Consider the following 22,350-nt stretch of genomic DNA (forward strand, 5'->3'; position numbering starts at 1 on the left):
TACAATTGAAATCATGAGGAAGAAATTGTATACTTCCGGCCATAACGTGATCTGCTGTGACACAACTCTTCAGAAATGGATAAAGAAACTAGGATTTAGATTTAAAATAATAAACAAACGTCAAGCAGTGGAAAGAAGAAGAATAGTGGAATTGCGTAACAAATACTTAGAACAAATAACTAAATATAGAAAATAACAACGAAAGATGGACTGATGGTTCGAGAATGTGTACGCCTAACATGCCTGCAAACAAAGGATCGCAACTAATACGAATTCCTTGAAATTATGTGGAAAAAACTTGGGGACTGCAATGTTGACAATCGTAAGAATATGGAAGCTGATATTTTCGAGAAATTGTTTGAGAACACATTGATCCTATCGCTTCCTATCATTCGCGACAGCTCATCAAAGTACCGAATAAAAATTCGAGGAAAGATGAAATATAAAGTTTTTCAATGGATAACAATTTGTATTTTGAAGATAACTATACCAAAAACCAACTACTTGAAGTTTTACAGACAAAAACATTTGAAAAAGTGTATGTAGTAGTAGAGTATTGCTGAAAAGTATGGACACAGCATATTGAGACTTCCCCCCTATTTTTGTGTTTTTATTCCCATCGAGTTGATTTGAGGAAAATTTGACCAGGCGTAATAATAATTTTCCAAAATTTAATAAGAAGGTAATAGAGTTGTTTAAGGAAGAAGTATCTAATATTACCGAAGAAGACTGGCAGAAAAGGACTAAAAAAGTAATTTTTGTTGAAAAAAACTGTATTGAGATTGGACACTTTCATATTAATGGTGGAAATAAATTCATTATTGATTCAAATGGCGACAGTGATAATGAAACAGAGACTATGGAAGGGGAATTATGAGAAGCTTTGAAAGAAAGATATATATATATATATATATATATATATATATATATATATATATATATATATATATATATATATATATATATATATATATATATATATATATATATATATATATATATATATATATTATCGAAACTTATTAAAAATCGATAATCAATTCAAGAAGCTGGTTTCTAACTTTCAGAGCCTTTGACTACGTCGTGAAAAAGTTTTTTGGACAAAACCACATATTAATTCCGTTAGCAGGGAAGTACCATTTGTTAATTGATAATGTTACCGGAAATGTATAGGGTTTCTTTGAATACGGCTCGAAGGACCATTCTTTGAATAATAATCCTGGCTAAAATATATAGGATTTCTTTATATCAGTCCGAATGACTGGTTTTTGATAATTTTTTAAAATTCGGGGCTTGGAAAGTCGCAAATCAACTTCTTTATCTATTATTTTTTCCTAGCAACTGTTACAATTAACATTAATATAAATTAGTCCAGGAATTGAAACAGTAACATCACGTACATGTATACCAGATGTAAGAATGAACACTGGTCACTAGAAAATTGTGATTTTTCTTATGCAAAGAGCAGCGATTTGATATAGTTTATAACGTCCTTTTTTCAATTACTCTCAATCAATTTTCTGTTTATTATAATTTGGAGTAATTTCACATCACTGTCAGTTCATAAGGTATACAAATATAAAACAATATTTTTTGAGTGAGTTAAATTTTTGAAAAATAACTTTTTCGTTACTATACGTTTACCTTTTCCCTAATTCAGTCAACATATCCGAATGGAATTTTCCAATAATCGCCCTGTACGAACATTAAATATCAGTCATCGTGTCAGGCGTAATTACTCAAAACTTTCTATCATTCGAGATAACATATAAGTAGTAAGTCGTGAGATTTATTACTTTAGACAACATTGAGCTGAGTTTTTTCAAAAATAATGCTTCGTTTCTACAGGTTCATATTTTGTGCAACGTTGCTGTATGTTGGGTGAGTTTATAAATAACCTGAATAAGTACAGTAGAATTTTTTTTTTAAATTCTTTACTTTAAGTTAATGGTATTTCTCCCAATTATAGTTCAGCTGACGATGCAAAATTGAACAACAAAAAGTTTCCTAAGAACTTTCTATTCGGAGCATCCACATCTGCCTTTCAAATCGAAGGTTAGTGGGAATATTTTGATCATTTATATTATAATCTGTTCAAAACTTCTATATAACCTGTTACCTTGGTTTCATAGGTATTTTTGTGAAATATACTTCAAAAAAGTCTTATTTTGCCTAGTTAAGTTTGAATTCGATATTCTCTTCATTTTGTATTTGTTTATATAAAAGCTATGAACTTTTATCTACTCCGCGAATAAAAATCAACACCTGAGCAGTATCTGACACATCCGTTGACTCATCCAATGCTATAGAAAACCACTCATGATGTCCATTTTTGTCAGGCAGTTGAGATGATATATTTTCTGCGATGTCTTGCACCCTCCGAGCCACGGTGTTTGCTGACAAACTGACACTTTTAAATAAATTTACCTTTTCAGGGCATATTTCTTCGGCTACTGCAATCAAGCATTCTTTTATCATTTCTCCATCGGTGAATGGTTTGCCACGTTTTCCAATTTCAAGAGCCACACGAAAGCTGGCGCGAGTTGCAGACTCTTGTTCAGTATTCGCTTTGGTGAACAAAGATTGCTGCGATTTGAGTCCGCGTTTCAAAGCTTCAAATTTTTCCTTTCGCTAACTTCCTGTATACTTGGAGTAACTTTGAAGATGTTTCGATTCATAGTGTCGTTTAATGTTATAGGCTTTGAGAACAGCTATGGTTTCATTACAAATTAAACATAGCGCCTTATTACTGGACTCAATCACAAAATACTGAAAGTTCCATTTTTCTTGGAACGTTCTGCATTCACTGTCAATTTTTCGCTTCTTTTCCATACTAACAAATCACACATAAAAACAAGTCAAATCAAAATACTTTTATTGACGGGTGTTACTTTATTTCACAATAGACAGTTTCGCTTCCTTCGCCTTTCCTACGCAGACTAACTCGCAGTTGCGCCGCTAGCCTTTTTATATGGAATTATTACTGCCATCTCGAGGTGATCGGAATACACTAGCTAGAACCAGAACTTTCTCGAACCAACGCGGTAATTCCAAATATTTAATTACGCCTAATGCCACCTAGCGGGTAGCTGAAGAAGATAGTTTGCTTAGGTCACGCACTTTGCGACTATTGTAGTCTAGAAATATAGTTAAGGGCAGAAATTGGCCCTTGGAACAAACTGAAAAAATCGTTATGGCCCGAAGACTTCAAAGTTTGGAGACCCCTGGACTAATGGAAAATTCACAATCTCTTACTAAGTTATCTCGAAAATCAGGAATCAGACATTCAGGATCCTTCATAAGTACAAATTTCATCCATATAAGATTAGATTAGTTCATGAATTGAACGAAGATGATTTCGATAGACGGATCGAGTTTTGTGAAAGTCTCACTGAACGGATCAACTTGCACCAGAATTTCTTGTATGAAATTTGTTATTCGGATGAATGTACGTTCAATTTGAATGGAGAGGTAAATCGACAAAATTGTCGATATTGGAGTGATACGAATCCTCATTTATACCATCAAGTTCATACCCAACGACCTCAAAAACTGAATGTTTGGGCAGGAATTTTAGGTGACCACATCATAGGACCTTTTTTTATCGACGATAGTTTGACTAGTGACAAATATTTGGATATTTTGGAGAATCGAATAATACCGTGCATCAATAGAGCAATTGAGGATGACACAAATTTATTCGAAAACCAAAAGTTTTTCAGCAGGATGGTGCACCTTCTCATTATGCAGCTCCAGTGCGAACATTTTTGGATGATAATCTTCCTGGTCGCTAGATCGGCAGAAGAGGTCCTACGGAATGGCCACCAAGGTCTCCGGATCTCACTCCTGTAGATTTCTTTCTATGGGGCCATTTGAAGTCTAAAGTGTAGAAGACATTAGACATTAGAAGATTCGAGAGAGAATATCATGAGTCATTGCAGAAAAGTAACCGCCAAGATTTTCAAACATGTGAGGGCGGCAATGAGGGCGGCATGTGAGGGCGGCAATGTTTGTACCATTGTATGGAAGTGGGTGGACATGCTCTGGGGATGCGCCAACGGGGGGCAGGGTGGGGCAGTTGCCCCCCTCCTAGAGGGGCAACTGCATGCGGCTACTTCCAGAATTTCTTTCATTCTCGGAATTATGTTGGTAGCCAAATACTCAGCCTTGATGGAACCAGTTGTCAACGTACTCCAATCTGTAGCTTTGGACGTGGTCAAAGCCTGGGAACAAGTTAAAAAGATTTTACTTTTAATTGAAAACCACCGAGAAAATCCGGAAAAAGTGACAGACAAAATTATAAAGGAATCTACTGCTGTTGCGTGGAAACAACGTCATAGAAGTAATCATCCAGCAGAAATCTCTTCAGAATACTGGAAGAGGTCTAAGAGGTCTTTAATAATACCATACTTGGATTCAATTATCATCTCCCTTCAAGTACGTTTTCCTGAAGGAAACACGGCGCAGATGCAAAAGATGACAAATGAAAATCTGAAACAAACTTGTGTATCCATTGCCCAGTTTTATGATTTACCGAACATAAAGAATGAAATCGATCTTTGGCAGCAATTGTGGCACGATAGGCTTAATCGAACAAATCTTACAGTTGTTGATGTCCTAAAAGAAACGAATTCCTTCTTTCCCGAAACGGAAAAAGCATTGAAAATTTTGATCGCTTTACCATACAGGACCTGTAAAGTAGAGCGATCCTTTAGCAGCCGCAGAAGTACCATGGCTAAGAAGTACCAAGGCAAAAGATCGCCTTAATGGACTGGCCATGATGAGTGTACACAGAGCTATAATAAACAAAAACCTAATGATAAACCAATGATAGTTGTTGAAAGTTTTGCAAAAAATCCTCGCAGGTATGTTTTAATTAAATATTATTTTTGTTGAAATAAATAATACCTAAGTATTGTGTTTTGGCCGAAAACAACACCTCAATCATACCTCGGCCACTGTATTCACCAGATTTGCCTCCCTGCGACTTTTACCTGTTCCCTGAAGGGGACAAAATAAAAATTGAACATACAGCGTGTATTATAATATTTGTGATTTTGATCGACAAAGAAAAAACGTATCACTTCTGTCAAAAACTGATATCTTTCAGGAGCATGGAACTTAGATGGGAAAACCGAGAGTACATGTGATAGAGCATTCAGTAAACAACCTTCCATAGTCATTGATGGATCGAACGCCACAGTTGCCTGCGATTCATACCATAAATACAAGGAAGATGTCGCTATTCTTAGAGACCTAGGAGTCGACCACTATAAGTTTTCCCTAGCATGGACCAGAATACTGCCGACTGGTAAGTAAATGATCCCTGTAAAGAAAACTACTGCTCTTCTTTTGATAAATACAATTACTTCTTCCTCTTCCTCTTCTTATTTCTTTTCTGTCCCAAAAAACAACCAGAAACTCTTCTTTCGACTATCTCCCATTTTCCTGGTTATTGTGTTTTTTTTCAACATATTTCTTCGCTGATCAGGTAGAAGGTTATATGATACCATAGAAATTATAATCAAGTAACAGTTGATTGCCATAAAACACACAGACAAACGATTATATTTCAATTAAACCTCTACTCAATGTCCTAGTGTGTTAATGAACGAATGTTCTGGTTGATTCCATAAATGGAATTATTTTAATTCATCCACCATCTCACCAGCTTTGAAATTCCAGGTTATGCGAATGAAATCAACGAAGCAGGCGTGAAATATTACAAGAACCTCATCCGAGAACTTAAAATCAATCAAATCCAACCTATGGTAGTGATTTATCACAATGATTTGCCACAATCCTTACAAGATAAAGGAGGCTTTTTGAGTCCTTTGTTTCCCGAGTGGTTTGCCAACTATTCCAGGGTTTGTTTCGAACTATTTGGTGATGACGTCTCTTACTGGCTCACAATTAATGAACCTTTCGAGGTTTGTGCGACGGCTTCAAATTCTGGACCCTTTGTTGACGGGATAGACACTTATATATGCGCTTTGAGGTTGTTGACAGCTCATGCCGCAGCCTGGCATGTGTACGATAAAGAGTTTAGGAACAAACAGAAAGGTGAGTTGGAATTCAGTGAACCTTTTATGAAAATTATCATTCTAATAATTTTTCCTCGCATATTAGAATGATTTTTATATTCTAATCATTGCTTTTTGATTCACCTTCATTTATCTTCACATTTTCAGACAAATGAATCTGTAAATAGACCTACTGTAATTGTCTCACCATTTCCTAACCTTTCATTTTGTTTTTATCAGGGAAAGTGGCGATGGCTTTGAACGGTGAATGGATGGAGCCAGCTTCAAACTCAACGGAAGATATAAACGCAGCTGAAACTAGAATGCAATTCATTGTAAGTCTGAAGTTTCCTTTTTATCAACTGTCAGTAAAATCTATCATCTTATGATCAACAACTGTCGAATATTACGTTTCCTTTGTATTATTTCTTTTGTCTTTCAACCGAGAAGAGTTGGGGGGCTTTATCTCTTTCGTCTTTGAGCTTTGGAAAGCTGCCTCTCCTTTCAATTTGACACTCACCAGGTTCCAGCTCGCCCTCCATTGAATTGATGTTTCCGTTTCTTTCAGTGGGGATCCTTTGCACATCCTCTCTACTACGGAGACTGGCCGGAGATAATGAAAACTAGAATCGCCATGAGAAGCAAGCTCGAGGGTTTCAACCAATCTCGATTGCCGGAGTTGACTCAGGAGCAAATCAACTACATCAAAGGAACCAATGATTTCTTTGCGATGAACCATTATACAACCATTCTAGTTAAAGCAATCGAAGAACCCGAAATATCTTCTCCCAACAGTACTGCAGATATTGGCGTTTTTACTTACCAACGAGATGATTGGTTATCTTCCTCATTGTCATGGTTAAAAGTTAGTATATATATTCATTCATTTGACACTTCTACAGTGCCATCTAGTGGCGAGTTACAGAAAAATTCATAGCCTAAAAACTTTCTCTATGAAAAATTACTTATACATGTCAAATTTCATCACGATCGGCCGAGCAATGTAGAAGTTTATCATTTACCAACCAACAAACATCCATTTTTATATATTAGATTAGGATAGATTTGTAAAACAATCTGGCAACAGTTTAATTCTTGCACAGTACGTTCCCTGGGGAATGCGAAAATTACTGAACTGGCTCAAAGACGAATATTTCAGTCCGAATATAATAATAACAGAGAATGGATGGGCTGACAGCACAGGACAGTTGGATGATGACGTCAGAGAGAATTATATCAAGGTGAGGTTATTTATTTATTCATAGAATTAGTTCAGATCTTGTCAATTGTTAGAAATCGACTAGTCACGAATAATATGAGAATGTTTTTCGATCTGTCATCAGTAGATCACTATTATTTCTATAACCTACTTAAAGAAACCATTTATTGGTCTTGGAGTTTGAAGCTGGGTATATGTCCAAGGACAAAGCCCAAAAACACGCAACAACTAGTCAACCTCAGACCTTCTCTTGTCTAAGTAGTCAACAATAAATAGAAAAGTCGTCTTCATATTTTTTCCATTTTACATAAGTTTTCTCGCTTCTAATATCTAAAGTAATCGAATACACTGAAATAGAAGACGATGAAGCCCAGCAAAAGTTGCTAGCAACTTTATACAAAATCTTGAAGTTTTTATCTATCTTTTCAAGACGAAGAAGTTGTTTCCCCAATTATCGCTCTCTGTATTTATTGACTACAACAATAGCGGCAAAAAACATTACTGTTGTATGATGAGAAAAACACACATAGTCTTGTTGAAAATAAATGGATTGTTACAAATTTAAAAACATTCATTGAGTTATATGTGAAAATTGTCATTATAATCAAGCACCTTCTTTTTGGGCGCATTGAGAATACCAGTTGTTATGTCAAAAATATTGAATGAGAATGTGATGGATCTGTGATCACAGAACATGGAACTTAAATTATTCACAAATGTCATAGAACCATACCTTTAACAACTAATTTTGAAGAGTGTGAAATACGATTCTTTCAACAATCTGTTCATAGATAGCTGTTCATAGTAGCTGTTCATAGATATTTCAAATCTCCCCAAACAACTACTGAGAAAGTTGGAGGTCTTTCATATTTTACATTTGTCATCATACAGTAGTAAGTTGCTGACAAACAACGTCTTTATTGAAATAAAAGTGTGAAAATTCTTTCATTATTATCAAATATCTTTTCAGGAGTATTTGAGTAATACACGAGACGCTATGGATGAGGATGGAGTTAACGTTATGGCCTATTCTGTTTGGAGTTTGATGGATAATTTCGAGTGGATTTCTGGATACACGTGAGTTAACTGACATTTTCACTCATCATAGTACATTTTTGGCTTTTTCAGAGCAAAATTCGGTATGGCGTATGTAGATTTCAACAGCCCCAATAGGACTAGGACAAGGAAAAACTCTTCCTTCTATTTCGAAAAAGTTTGCAAGACCCACTGTCTTGTAGAAAAATGTGAGGACTAAAAATGTAACTGTGCGTTAATTGAATTTTTGAGTTCATAAATATTCTATGTACCTATCGAATTGTTTTTGTCAAAAACTACGGCTCTACCCCCTCCCCTTCCAACACGATCTTGCCGTGTATATTGTATCCATCAATACTAATTACTAGGGTGATCTCAAAAGTTTCCTACCTAACAAAGATACAAAAAAAAATTTCAAAGATTTCTTTTCAACATAGTCTCCTTTGAACTCTACACAAGAGACATGGGAGAACAAAAAAAGTCGCTGAAGCTAGATCTTGTGAGTGAGGCGAGTGGATTTTCGCCGTGACATTCGCTGAGGTGTGAGACGGCGCGTTGTCTTGGTCAAACAGGATTTTCTCTTTCTGAAAATGTGGCCTTTTTGCGTAGTATGCTCCTGTAATGGAGGTGATGTGAAGTGGCCACCAAGACTGTGTGATTCAACCCCGTTAGACTTTTTCTTGTGGTGTTTTCTTGAGTCGCAGGTGTATGTGAATAAAACACAAACCACAGCGGTCCTCAAAACCAACATAACCCATGCCATCGGTCGAATTCAGCCTGATTCATACGCCAGAGTCATGGAAAATTAGACGTTTCGGATGCGATCCGAGTAGATGAACAAGGCGGATTCTGGCGCAGTTCAAGGTCATGCGTCGCTGGTAAGTATTTCAGAGAGAAACTTTAGTGAGTGGAAGAGAGAAACGTGTGACGTCATTGACGCAGGATGGAACGAGTATCGTAGCGATTCAAGCATGGAACTCGGTCTCCTTGGGACTCCGCATCACTCCTCGGCCCCCTTGTCTCGTTCCAGTCACGTGATTCTAATTAAAAAGAGTTCATAGTTATGAGATTTGAACCTGGATCGTCCGCGCGGTAGACATTGTCCTCAGCCTCTACGCCAACGTAAGATATTGAAAGTAAGTGCGAATGTTGGGTATTTACAGCGTAAGATATGTCGGGACCGACATTGACTCATTTTATATACTTGACCACATTTTTTTTATTTCCGTAGACTGCAATCGTCATTATCATGTTGAAGATAGGAAAATATACTTAGATTTGGAAAATAATTAATATGTGAAGATACCGATAATTGTTTGTTCGTATCAGTATAGAAGTTTAAATATTGGAAATACGGTAGCCGGTCGGTTCGGTGTGGGTGCTTTGTTCATTCACTCGAATTGACCCAGACTGAACGATCGATTTTCACTTGCTATCGTCCAGTCCGTGTTAGGAATCACACGTTGAAAGGTAAGACCTCGTTAGTCCTTAGCTCGCACAAGTTTCGACTTTTGAGAGTTGTCGTTCGTATGGGTGCGACAGCTGGTTAACGGAAAAACAAATTTTTAAACAGATAATGGAAATAGATAAAAAAATGAAAAAAAATCAGTTTTCTTTCGGTGTTTCTCTCTCGAGAGCACAAGCATGAATCAAACCGATAGTATCTTGTACTGCTTCAGTTTTTTTGCTTCTACGCATCACGTCCTGCACAGTTTCCAAACATTTTCGTGTGTTTAAACCAGAGGTGTTTTCTGGCGTTTAATCGTATTCCAGCGTGTATAGAAAAACGATTCATAGTGACGTCATTAATAATTAGATTTGTTGCGATGGAGTGATGTCAAATTCAATAATAAAATCAAACTTCAATTTTCTTCATTGATCGACAGTGGAAATGCGCAAGTGTCCTGTCTGAGCTCCTTGAACATGAACAACTCTAAGGTTGAAGACAATTTCGTTGGTCGATTAGAATCTATACTATGAAGTGCACACACTGTGGATTCTCATCAGTAACCATCGATCCTTTCTGGGATTTGTCTCTCCCTATTCCACAAAGAACTGGCCAATTGAGTTAGTCACAATGCTTGGATTTCTTCACAACCTGACAAAATAGGAAACGTTAGATGGAAATGAAAAACCAATCTGTTCGAGGTGCAAGGAAAGAAGAAAATGCACAAAGTCCCTATCAATCCATTAGTTTCCCCGTATTTTAGTAATTCACTCAAAGAGATTTTCTCCAATGGAAATATTGAATGTTGCTATTCAGTTTTCTTTAGAAGGATTAGATATGAGCAATTATGCTCCTTGCCGTTACATTCTAAATGCACTTTCGAATCGCAGTGGAACTACTTACAACGGGTCTCACACAGTATATTGCAGACACCCTTATAGTGGCACGTGGAATGAATACGATTCACACGTGTCCCCAATTTCACCAAAATCGCTTGTGAGTGAGGAGACATGTCCTCTTTTTATGAACAGGAGGGAACAAAGCAGCACTTTTGAGGCGTTTTGTTTCCTTTTTTCTTTCAATAAACCAAACTCTGTTAATTGATTTGTATTTCATGATTCTTCTGATAATAAACGTTTGACATTTGATTAAAAAAAATCAGCACTTTACGAACTATAACGATCAAAATAAAGCAGAAACTGACAACTGACGTAACGCAACGTCAAATTCCGTTCCAAAACCACGCCACGCTAGTTTTGAATTATCATAAATACGTTTCAAATCATAGTTGATGTGACGTCATCGTTTCAACGCCAGAAGAACGTGTATGAATCACACACGAATACGTTATGAATACATGAGCGCCAGAATACGCCTCGGAACTAATCTAATAGTGCACGTAGTAAAACACAAAAAAAGAATGCAGATTATTACCCAATGTTGCCAAGCTGTCACAAAAAACATATTGAATAGTTTGAGGTGTTAATACCTCTTACACAGTATACTATATAAGTTTTGGGAAAGAAAGTTTTTGGCTTTCTACTACTCCATCTTGATACAAAAAAAAGGACGAGGTAATCTTTCAAAAAAAGGAAGGAAGTAATCAATTTGAAAATGAATAACTCTTGGATGGATGGATGTGTAGATCATGCAAAGAAGTAACTGTCAGACACAAACTGAAAGAAAGTTCTCCTGAAACAGCTACTTTCATATAAACATTGAATTACACGAAAGAAAAAAATTATTTCGAAACAAATACTTCTATGTGAACATTGAATTATACAGGAGATACTTTTCTCTGCTCAGTTTGTATTTCAAACATTCGTTGTGGAATAAAAATCAGATATCATTCACATGAGTTCTACTTTAAATGAATGGAAACAAATTGCACTTACATGGAACACTGTCATTCTCACTGGTATACATAGATGTTTCGTCTTAAGCTTCAAGGCTCTTCAGTATCAAATTGGATAACATTATAGAATTCATTCATGAATTACGATTTTTAATGTCACGGAATAAGCTTGATCTGCTTATGTCATCGATGACATCGTAATGACATTCATTTACATCTTCGATTTAATCCCAGCCAAGAGGAATCTTATTTGAATTGATGGGGTTATATTTTTAGGACTGATTAATTTTTGGGAAAGTTTTTGGCTTTCTACTACTCCATTTTGATACAAAAAAAAAGGATGAGGGAATCTTTCAAAGAAAGGAAGGAATCAATTTGAAATTAATCACTCCTAAAAATATAACCCCTTCAATTCAACTATATAAGTAAACTGTGCCTCTAATATTGTTTTTGAGCAACTCATTGTTCCTGTGAATTTGTATTGCTCGTGACAGTTTCTAAAACTGCCGAATCCAGAAAATAGTTTGCATGCGTATAATAAAGTACAAAAGGTTAGTATCTCAAAATTTATTGCACACTTCTCAAAAACATGAATCACATAATATTCATGAAATGACTTTTAGCCAAAAGGGAGGGAATATTTTGATTTTCTCGAGCCATCGAAGAAACATATTCCTCATAGGATGTTGTGAGTTGGTGAAGGATTGTCGATAAACTACTCAAACAACTTCAATTACTTGAAATAACATCCAATGTCAGTACTATACTATACTGACCGGTACTTCGCTGTAAGATAATAGCATCTTCAAACGTCGTGAGTATTGTAACGACCGAAGATGCAACTGTAGAGTGAAACACGCGCGCGGTTTCATAAACTTACAAGTAGTGATGTTATACTTGGTGAATTGTTGCTGTTAACTGCGAACACAAACAACTTTTTTCAGGTCGCCGCATTGTCGTCTATAACAGAAGGCGGAGAGGACGACAACTTTGTCGAGTTGTCGGAGCTTTCCTCCTCATTGTCGCAGTCTTGCACGCTCATGCAGCTGGTGGCTTTCATATTTTTGGCGGCAGTCAGCGGCGACTGCTGTGGTTGGGGCTGGTTAGTGCTGGTGTGGATGGGTTTCTTGTCGGGCACGCCCTCGTCTTCACTGTCCGAGATCGTGATGACCGAAACGGCCGGCGTTGGAGTGTCGACTATCGCAATCGTATGCTGCTTGCTGTGGTGGTGGTGATGATGGTGGTGATGGATAGTATGCGTGTGTTGATTATGGGAGATTACCTGCAATGAAAAACATATCCAAATTGAGTACTCAAGCTATCCCAGTTCTACGCAGTGTCTTTTTATCATTATAACATTCTGTAGTGATTTAATACTCACCGGTTGATGTGAAGGATGCGGCTGCTGCGTGTTTGGACTATGATTCCTACTGTTGCAGATGCAGTTGATTTGCTCTGGTGGATGAGTCTCATTCTTAACCCGTTTTCTAACAGGACTGAGCTGCGTTTGTTCAGTCTTTTGGTGCTGAGATCTATGATGAGTAGGAACCTGAACAAAAATATCGTTAGCACCACCCATACATTCACAAGAACTACTGCTTACCATAAATTGATGGTAAGTGGGGGCGTGATCTACTGGAAAGATCGGATGGTGCTCTTGCAGGACAGCAGAGGAATTGACAAGCAACGGCCTGCCATATTGAACTTCGGGTAGCAGGGGTTGTTGTATGACTGCGTGCTGAGGAGGAACTACCGGTATCTGTTGACTGGTCGGCCACGATGTTTGCACGACGTTCTTGAAAAGAATTGAGAGGATTAGAGAAATGTGTGTCACAACCGAGACAAAAAATTTAGTTTTCTCAAAATCGAGAGACGAGATACTAGAACCATGACTTCAGGAATTCAGGCTTTCATGTCCATCTTTCAAAAATGTTTGTTGTTTCTAGTTTTAAGGCAGTTGTGAGTGACAGGCGTCTTCAATAGTATATATTGCTTCCAAGAAATGTACTTTCAACTCGCGCTGGCGAAACGTCAAGAAAAAATTGCAACAGGCGACGGCCTGAAAACCTGAATCCAGAGGTTCAATTTCACTTTGTTCGAGAACTTTTACGTTCTTGGAAAATGAAGTATATCTACTTGTTCAAAACTTCTGTTAACATTAATAGAGAAAGGGAAGTCAAACGCAACATATTCACAGACATGAGTGACATCTGACAGGTGACAGTTTTTGATAATATCTTTGGCTTGCTAGAAACACGTCGAGAGACAGCATTTTTGTTCTGGCGAGGAAGAAGTGATTTCAATAGATTCAATGCACGCCAGAACTTTCAAATTCTACTCATCAAACTGGGAAAATAAAATATGGCGTGAAGAGAGTTGTTTGATGGTATTTCTGACACACAACTTAATTATTGGCATGAAGTACTTACAATCGGCAACATTTGTCGCCCAGTAGGAATTCCAATACCGATTGGAGCAGTTTGGCTCACTACTGGAGGGTGCATACCTAGATAACCAGCAGGACGCAGTATGCTAGACATTGGCTGGTGCTGGAAGGGATCAGCTCTACTGCTGGTAGCATACTGCCTGCCGACTGTTCTACCATCATAGATTTGATTCTGAGGAAAGAATAATGGAGTTCAATGGTACGAATAAATTAGAAACTACATTCTGCATGCTACTAGACTTTAAGGATGAAAATATCAAAATGCCAAAAAAAAGTCTTTTCCAAGAAGATCAGACTTGCTACCCTTATTAAAAATACTACTTACCAAGTTGCCATAATGAGGCATATCCCTCGCAATCCATTGTACCTGGTTCAGTTGATTGTTGGTGGTTGGTAACAAATTGGGCACCAAAGATGGTGCTTGCTGGGTCTGTTGATGATGTGAATGTGTGGAGTTGTATCGGGTTCCGCGGCACACCTGCAAAAATCCTGGTGGTACAAACAACCAACTATAAAAAAACACTCCAACACTTACCTCCATCATTTGGACGCTGGCTTTGACATTATCGCAGTGCCCATACCCAATCAGGTGTGTCAGCCGGACAAACTGATGGCAGAGAGCCTCTCTCGGAGTTATTCTTCTCTCCTGAAAGTGAACAAAGTTGAAACACTGCCTCAAACATCATTCATTGAAGTATACACGAAAAACCAAACAAATTGTGTATGTTTTGCCCTAGGACAATATATACCTGGTCCATCGCCAGCATCCTCTTCAGCAGATCTATAAACTCTTTCCTGTCGGCCTTTTCTGCCAAGAGTTGCCCCCCTTCCAGTTCGGTAGGAACGACCACCCGTTCAATGTCGTCCAGACAATTGACAATGAACTTCCTGGTCTCCTCCGACTTGACCTCTGATTCGGCATCATGCTCTTCTGGAGTTTTCAACCTCCAGAATGGATGAATGTTATTCCTGTCGCGGTAGAAGAACGCAGTTGTTTTATAACCGTGATTTAGCATGTCCTCCGTCGGTAAACCTTGGGTGTGACTGATGTAACGGATCTGGTCGTATTCAGATGATCCAGGATACAGTGGACAGCCCAAAAATAGTTCTGCAGCAATACACCCCAGCGACCACATGTCGATCGCTTCACAAAACGGCAGGCCCAGAATGATTTCGGGCGCCCTGTAGTACCGAGACTGTATATATGAGTTGCATACCGCTTCGTTGACATAACAAGCGCTACCGAAGTCGATAACTTTCACGCGGTACGGTTGCCGTACAGGATTGACGAGCATTATATTCTCCGGCTTCAAATCCGCGTGGATAAGCCTTAATTCCTGAAAAAATATAGTAGATGCTTAGTAAAATCATATCATATCTTATACAATATCCCAAAAAAACCAATTTAAATTCAAAGTGTTATAGAAAAATCTACGTATGAAGTGTAAGGTTAACGAAATAAAATGTCTCGCCTCGCAGCATACTGAATATTCTGAAGAGGAATCAAGATAAGTTTTGGGGTTCACAGCGGAATTTACTTGACGGTAGCGGCGTAGCGGATTTGAACATAAAGCAGCGGAATTTTCTATAATCAATATTGAAAAAAATATGGAAGAAGAGGCAGTGGACAGCACTCTCCTTCTTCTTTTCGATTCAATGGCCTCAGCAACTAAGGCTATCCGTAGACAACACTCGAAGCTGACAGCTAATACGTTATAGTCTTTGTAGTGAGGCCATTACATGATGAATGAGAAGAAGAATATTTCTGAATATTTTCATTCATATCATAAATCATATACCCTCCAATATCTTGAAACTGAAACTCTCGACTGCCTCAAATATCTATGATGCACTTTTTGGAACCTTTGGTGTAGTAATGAATATTACTGGAGTTTTTTCCCAACGCCAAATCGTTATTTTTAACACCTCTACACGTGTTTCGATCACCAAGTGATCACCTTCAAAGAGGAAGATTAAAATTTTTTAACTTTTACGTGAACAAATACATTAAAAAGAGGAAGATCGAAAGTTTTTAATCTTCCTCTTTGAAGATGATCACTTGGTGGTCGAAACACGTGTCTAGGTGTTAAAAATAACGATTTCGCGTTGGGAGAAAACTCCAGTATTATTGTCTCAAGTATTATAACTTATATGAAACAAATTACAGTGGAAATAGAAGATAGTTCATCTGATTATGACTCAAGCGAAACAGCTATTACAGTTGGAATTGACGGGAATTGGACATGTTAAAAAAATACAAAAAGTCTTGAAAACAAACTTTTTCTCAACATTGTTCATCTGATTCCAACTTGAAAGGGTGGATTAGTCGTGTCGCGGATGATCGTTCAAGAGCTCAGTGGGGCTATACGTACGTGAACAAATAGATTTTTATTTTTACTTTTCAAAATCATTTTTACGCTAAGAAATATTAGGTTGAGACGACAGCTTTCAAAAATCAAGTGCTGTGAACTTAGAAAATTAAGTACCATCTACAGAGTTGCGCGGTTGAAAATTAGCATGATCCTGATTACTTACATTAGTGACAGTTCAGTTTGGTGGTACCTGAACGGTTCACAAACTACAAACTGTAAGTTATGTGGTATTTACTTTTGGATAGGGCGCATGATCTAACCGATTGCGTCAGATATACAAGCGTAGCGGAATATGATGCAAAGTAGCGGAATTTTGATTCATGTGTAGCGACTTTATAGTTCTACTAGTTGGCAACACTGTAACAAATTCATAAATGCACAAACTATGAAATGGCTCATAATACTTTCCAAATCTGTTTGAAAAAATTATCTATTTTTCCGTTAACCAGCTGTCGCACCCCTACGAACGACAACCCTCAGAAGTCAAAACTTGTGCGAGCTAAGCTTCAACGAGGTCTTTCCTTTCAACGTGTGATCCCTAACACGGGTTGGACGATAGCAAGTGAAAATCGATCTTTCAGACTGGGGCTTGAACCACAGACCAACACGGTAGTCAATTCGAGTGAGTGAAGAAAGCACCCACGTCGAACCGCCTGGCTACCGACCGCAGGAATCTGTAAACACCACACACTACATTTACGCGGTTAACCAAATATTTTTTATTCTACTTCAGACTATGTTCAAATACTACATATATATAGTCTCTCTTTTCTTTTCAGAACAAATCATTTCTTTTGATGATATCTGCGTATATTCAATATGCCTAAAGCATTGTCGAAACAACCTCAGCAAATAGTAGCGTCTCTAATAGACTACTTTGAAAGAGAACGTGAGATTGTGAATGTTTGTTATATGATTGGTGCTGCCATCTAGTAACATCAGTTTGGTCATTCTGTGTGTTCTGTGGCTAAGCAGCATAAGATTGTTCTTTGGTCATATGATGTTGACACTTGACGAGGCGGTAGCAGGTTCTCACTATAAATAGAGCATGAACATTTTGATAGGTTAGTTAGTATATGTTCTCTGAGGATTTCTAGATGAAACATATTGATTTTGTTTATCCGAATTTTGCATTGAGCAACATTTCGAAATATCCGCCGCATCTTTAAAACACACAAATGTACAACTATTGTTTTAAATTGTTACACATCTATATGTGGATGTGCAAATAAGCTTTTTGACTATATTCCTGAGGTAAGTGATTTTTTTGTACAAGCCGAACATTATTAATCTTTGTGAAAGTTTTACTTTTGAGTTATTCAGAAGTATAACTATTAGATTATTGTGCGTAACATTCACTATGAATTTCGCGTAGAAAAGTTAATCATTTTAATGATGAAATCAGACGATTTGAGTCAAAAATTCAACTGTGTCAATTATCAGAAACTAATTTAAATTAGAAAATTGTGGGTTAAGAGATGCTTCTGCTAGATGGATAGTCTTATTTGTTGAAAGTATCTAAAGGATGTTTAATAAGATACGTATCTTTGCAAGCAACTGTGATAATAAAATACGTCGAATGAATTAATATATTACTGGCATTCGTTATACAGCTTCAGCTGATGACTTTTTTACGATTATCCCAGCACCAGATTACGAAACATTGACAGATGCATGTATTGTTGAAGATGTGACACTGAAAATTTAAGGGGAATTGGAATGAACACTTACTTTGAGTTTAAGCAACGCAGTCAGAACCTGCTGTAATATTGGCCTGATGTTCTTGAGCGGCATCGGACTGAAGTTGTTCTCTTGGAGAAATTCGTAAAGGTTCTGTTCCAGCATCTCAAACACGAGGCAAAGATGGTTATTGTGTTGAAAACTGCCGTAAAACTTGAGGATATTGAATTCGTCCGCATTTTCTTGGCTCAGTCTGGACAGGATGCTGATTTCGATTCGACCCTTGGATAAAAATAATCATTATGAATCATTTAAGTTATTTATATCTTAGGTCAACTTTGTCGAATATTGACCGGTTCATTATTTTGGTGCACCCTTCCATGGAGGGTTGATGGATGTTGATAATTTAGTTTGGTATGAGAAGTTTTCACACTTGGACACACTTGTATCGATGACCAATATGTGAAGAATCAAATTGGGAAATAAAGGGCAAATCAATAGACCAAACCATTTTGAAATTCTCAAGCTCGTCAGATTAAGATATATATGGTTCATCTTTGTGTTTTAGACGTGCTGTCACATAATCTGACGATTATCTAGAGGGATTCGCTTAATCTGACAAAAACAATATTTAAAAAAAAAAATCAATTCATTGAACCTAATTAATTGAAAAGCTCAGGAAATAGCATGCAAATAAATAAGTGTATGTTTTTTGAGTAGAATACTTGTATTTATAAGAAAATATTTTTTTTAAATGCTCAAAAAAAATTAATTTTTTGTCACTCTCAAATTGTCAGATTACAGGAATATACAGTTTTTAGCAGGTAATTAACTCACCCTACCTTAATCTGACGCGCTCGAGAATTTTTGACGATCAATTTTTTTTACTAATCTGATCCTTTATCATTTCCTTTATCCTTTATCATGGGGCTCTTATTTGGTGGAGGTACTTAACCGGGTACAAGATATCCCCCTGTATATTAAACTGCCGCGCTTTAGTAAATCCCGAAAACCCCGCTTGGGCTCTCCTATTATTACCCATTGGAGGCCGTCGAATAATCACGTGAGGCTTCATAGGAGGAGGAGGTTGAGAAAAAATCTCGAAATATCATAAGGGTAGAGGGGGGAGGTAGTGAGACATCACGTGTATTTATTATTTTGAGATTTCTAAACCGAAAAGCGGCATGGCTTGCATGATTACACCACCAGGGGGTTCGTCTTAAACTTCACCGCGTATCACCAAGAGGGAGGGGGGTTAATAAGTGTTAAAAAACACCACGTGATTGATGGACGGCCACTTACTGCTCTGTTACTAACAAATGAACTCACCTGTCTTACGTACGAAGGGTGGTCCTTCAATATTTTAACAGCAACTATTTGGTTGTCGTATTTCTTCCAACATCTTACCACTTGTCCAAATGAGCCCTTACCGAGAAACTCAAGCACCTGATATTCATTGTGCAAGACTTCGTGTTTAGCGATTGGGTACTCCCCATCAGCAGGACCTGAAACAAAATCGATAAATATGGAGAAAATGAGCAAGATATGAAATACTTCAATTTTTGTAGATTCTTCAACTTCGTATATAGACTAACCTATATACAAAGCTTCAATGATGAGGCCAACAGTTGAAAGCCTGCGCAAAGAATTATTTCTATATCCGAGCTCAAGGCACAAATAGAAATCCTTAAAAAAGAACTTTGGAATAAAAACAGGCCAAAAAACAGCGTAGGTACTCAAACAGTTACAAACTGTAACAAAATGTATAAACAAACAGTGGCGTAGGTAAAATTATAAACATATTTTCTGTGGGCACTACACAGGTTGGAAATGGAAATGAGAATAAATGGACGAAGCGGAAAAATCAATTTGTTAGTGATCATACTGCTAATATGTCGGGTACCAACGAAAAAGACAAAACAAAAAATTGAAAAATTACTTTTGTTGCTGGAAGTAATGGACGAAATATGGCAAGCTTCCTGGGGAGACTACTGACCAATACCTGCATGGTGGAATCAATGTTAAAGCCAAATTGTAGTGAAGATGAACTTATTAAAACAGCAGTTAACTATAGCAAAGACTTTACAAAAATTGATACCGTTATTATCTGGCCTGCCAGAAACCATAAATGTTCAGCAACAGAGCTCTCGCCGAAAATTAATAATACTAACATTCTAGTCGTCACAAAACCTTACAGATTCGACATTGAATATAAAAATGACAGAATATATCAGAAAAATGTGTCTCTACTGAAAGAAGCTTTTCGTGCAGGACTCTCATCTACAGTAGTAGAACGTAATAATGTGTTACAGAGAAGAAACTACCAGCAAGATAATAAAAACATAAACAGAACAGGAAAAAGATATGTCTGCAAATTGCTAGTGAGATTTCTTGAACAAAATACCGGAAAATCAAAACTGATAACCCGGCCTGAAGGTAACTCTCCAGGATGGGATGATCTCTCACTCAAACTTTCCTTAAACTGTCAAACCTGTATTAGATATCTTAGCAGAAGCTATAAATAAATCTCTCATAAATGGTTTTTTTTTCAGATTGCCCAAAAACTGCTGAAGTTTTCCCATTATTTAAAGGAGGCGATTCTTATAGACCCGCCTATTTCTTTGCTGCCAACTCTATCTAAAATCGTATAAAAGTTGATGAAAACGAGAATCCTAAATTTTCTTGACAAAAGTTATATTCTTTACTCCAATCAATATGTCTTTCAAGCCTCTAGGAGCACAAATGATGCAATTTTTGCTTTACATTCGAATGAATGTTGCAATATTTTGTGATCTAACAAAAGCATTCGATGTGTTGATCACAAAATATTACTTCAAAAACTTGAAATCTACGGATTTAGAGGAAACATCTTGTTATGGTTTGAGTCATAGCTAACAGATCGCGTTCAAGTAGTGAATTTCAAAAGTTCATCATCAGATAAAAATGAGCATTAAATGCGGAGTACCTCAGGGATCTGTTCTTGGACCATTGCTGTTCTTATTGTATATAAATGATCTGGCATATATATCGATTGGAGGCAAATTTACAAGTTTTGCTGACGACACATCTATACTTTGGCATGGAAGAAGCACTGATGTAATAAAAATTAGGATAGAGCATGATATAGGCAATGGTGTGATGCCAATTTATTATCTGTCAATATATCAAAGACTAATTAATGTCCTTTAAATGTAACCTGGACCATATAATTCTTGAAGAAGGCATCATTGATCATAAACTAGAGAACAAATATTTTGAGGCCTCAACATGGACAGCAAATTAAAATTTGGAACGCATATTAGTGTACTATGCAAAAAATTATCCTCAGGATTTTCTCTTTCTGAAAATGTGGCCTTTTTGCGTAGTATGCTCCTGTAATGGAGGTGATGTGAAGTGGCCACCAAGACTGTGTGATTCAACCCCGTTAGACTTTTTCTTGTGGTGTTTTCTTGAGTCGCAGGTGTATGTGAATAAAACACAAACCACAGCGGTCCTCAAAACCAACATAACCCATGCCATCGGTCGAATTCAGCCTGATTCATACGCCAGAGTCATGGAAAATTAGACGTTTCGGATGCGATCCGAGTAGATGAACAAGGCGGATTCTGGCGCAGTTCAAGGTCATGCGTCGCTGGTAAGTATTTCAGAGAGAAACTTTAGTGAGTGGAAGAGAGAAACGTGTGACGTCATTGACGCAGGATGGAACGAGTATCGTAGCGATTCAAGCATGGAACTCGGTCTCCTTGGGACTCCGCATCACTCCTCGGCCCCCTTGTCTCGTTCCAGTCACGTGATTCTAATTAAAAAGAGTTCATAGTTATGAGATTTGAACCTGGATCGTCCGCGCGGTAGACATTGTCCTCAGCCTCTACGCCAACGTAAGATATTGAAAGTAAGTGCGAATGTTGGGTATTTACAGCGTAAGATATGTCGGGACCGACATTGACTCATTTTATATACTTGACCACATTTTTTTTATTTCCGTAGACTGCAATCGTCATTATCATGTTGAAGATAGGAAAATATACTTAGATTTGGAAAATAATTAATATGTGAAGATACCGATAATTGTTTGTTCGTATCAGTATAGAAGTTTAAATATTGGAAATACGGTAGCCGGTCGGTTCGGTGTGGGTGCTTTGTTCATTCACTCGAATTGACCCAGACTGAACGATCGATTTTCACTTGCTATCGTCCAGTCCGTGTTAGGAATCACACGTTGAAAGGTAAGACCTCGTTAGTCCTTAGCTCGCACAAGTTTCGACTTTTGAGA

The 22,350-nt window shown here is 37.4% G+C and overlaps 2 protein-coding genes across 3 annotated transcripts; one reads left to right on the forward strand and one right to left on the reverse strand.

The window, feature by feature from the left end:
• Window positions 1-1,724: 1,724 nt before the first annotated feature.
• On the forward strand, window positions 1,725-8,552 carry LOC111514336 (myrosinase 1). The gene is made up of 9 exons (XM_074182773.1): window positions 1,725-1,881; window positions 1,970-2,055; window positions 5,111-5,311; window positions 5,686-6,063; window positions 6,264-6,358; window positions 6,592-6,888; window positions 7,127-7,264; window positions 8,213-8,319; window positions 8,371-8,552. Exons 1-9 carry the CDS (start codon window positions 1,832-1,834, stop codon window positions 8,495-8,497), a joined length of 1,479 nt encoding a protein of 492 aa, XP_074038874.1. The 5' UTR covers window positions 1,725-1,831; the 3' UTR covers window positions 8,498-8,552.
• A 3,579-nt stretch (window positions 8,553-12,131) lies between these two features.
• LOC111514601 (homeodomain-interacting protein kinase 2) lies at window positions 12,132-19,751 on the reverse strand. Of its 2 annotated transcripts, none has more exons than XM_023170859.2 (10): window positions 19,673-19,751; window positions 19,407-19,582; window positions 18,129-18,359; window positions 14,775-15,362; window positions 14,561-14,671; window positions 14,351-14,503; window positions 14,009-14,197; window positions 13,183-13,374; window positions 12,961-13,128; window positions 12,132-12,861 (listed from the first exon to the last, which is right to left on the reverse strand). In XM_023170859.2, the coding sequence occupies exons 3-10, from the start codon at window positions 18,240-18,242 to the stop codon at window positions 12,520-12,522; spliced, it is 1,857 nt and encodes a 618-aa protein (XP_023026627.2). In that variant the 5' UTR covers window positions 18,243-18,359; window positions 19,407-19,582; window positions 19,673-19,751; the 3' UTR covers window positions 12,132-12,519. The 2 variants fall into 2 exon arrangements, with proteins under 2 accessions (XP_023026627.2, XP_074038304.1); XM_074182203.1 differs by having other exon boundaries at window positions 19,632-19,742.
• Window positions 19,752-22,350: the final 2,599 nt, after the last annotated feature.

This window comes from Leptinotarsa decemlineata, unplaced genomic scaffold (assembly GCF_025532065.1).
Source record: "Leptinotarsa decemlineata unplaced genomic scaffold, Ldec_3_MD MMD2_tig00026328_RagTag_RagTag, whole genome shotgun sequence".
NCBI lineage: Eukaryota > Metazoa > Arthropoda > Insecta > Coleoptera > Chrysomelidae > Leptinotarsa > Leptinotarsa decemlineata.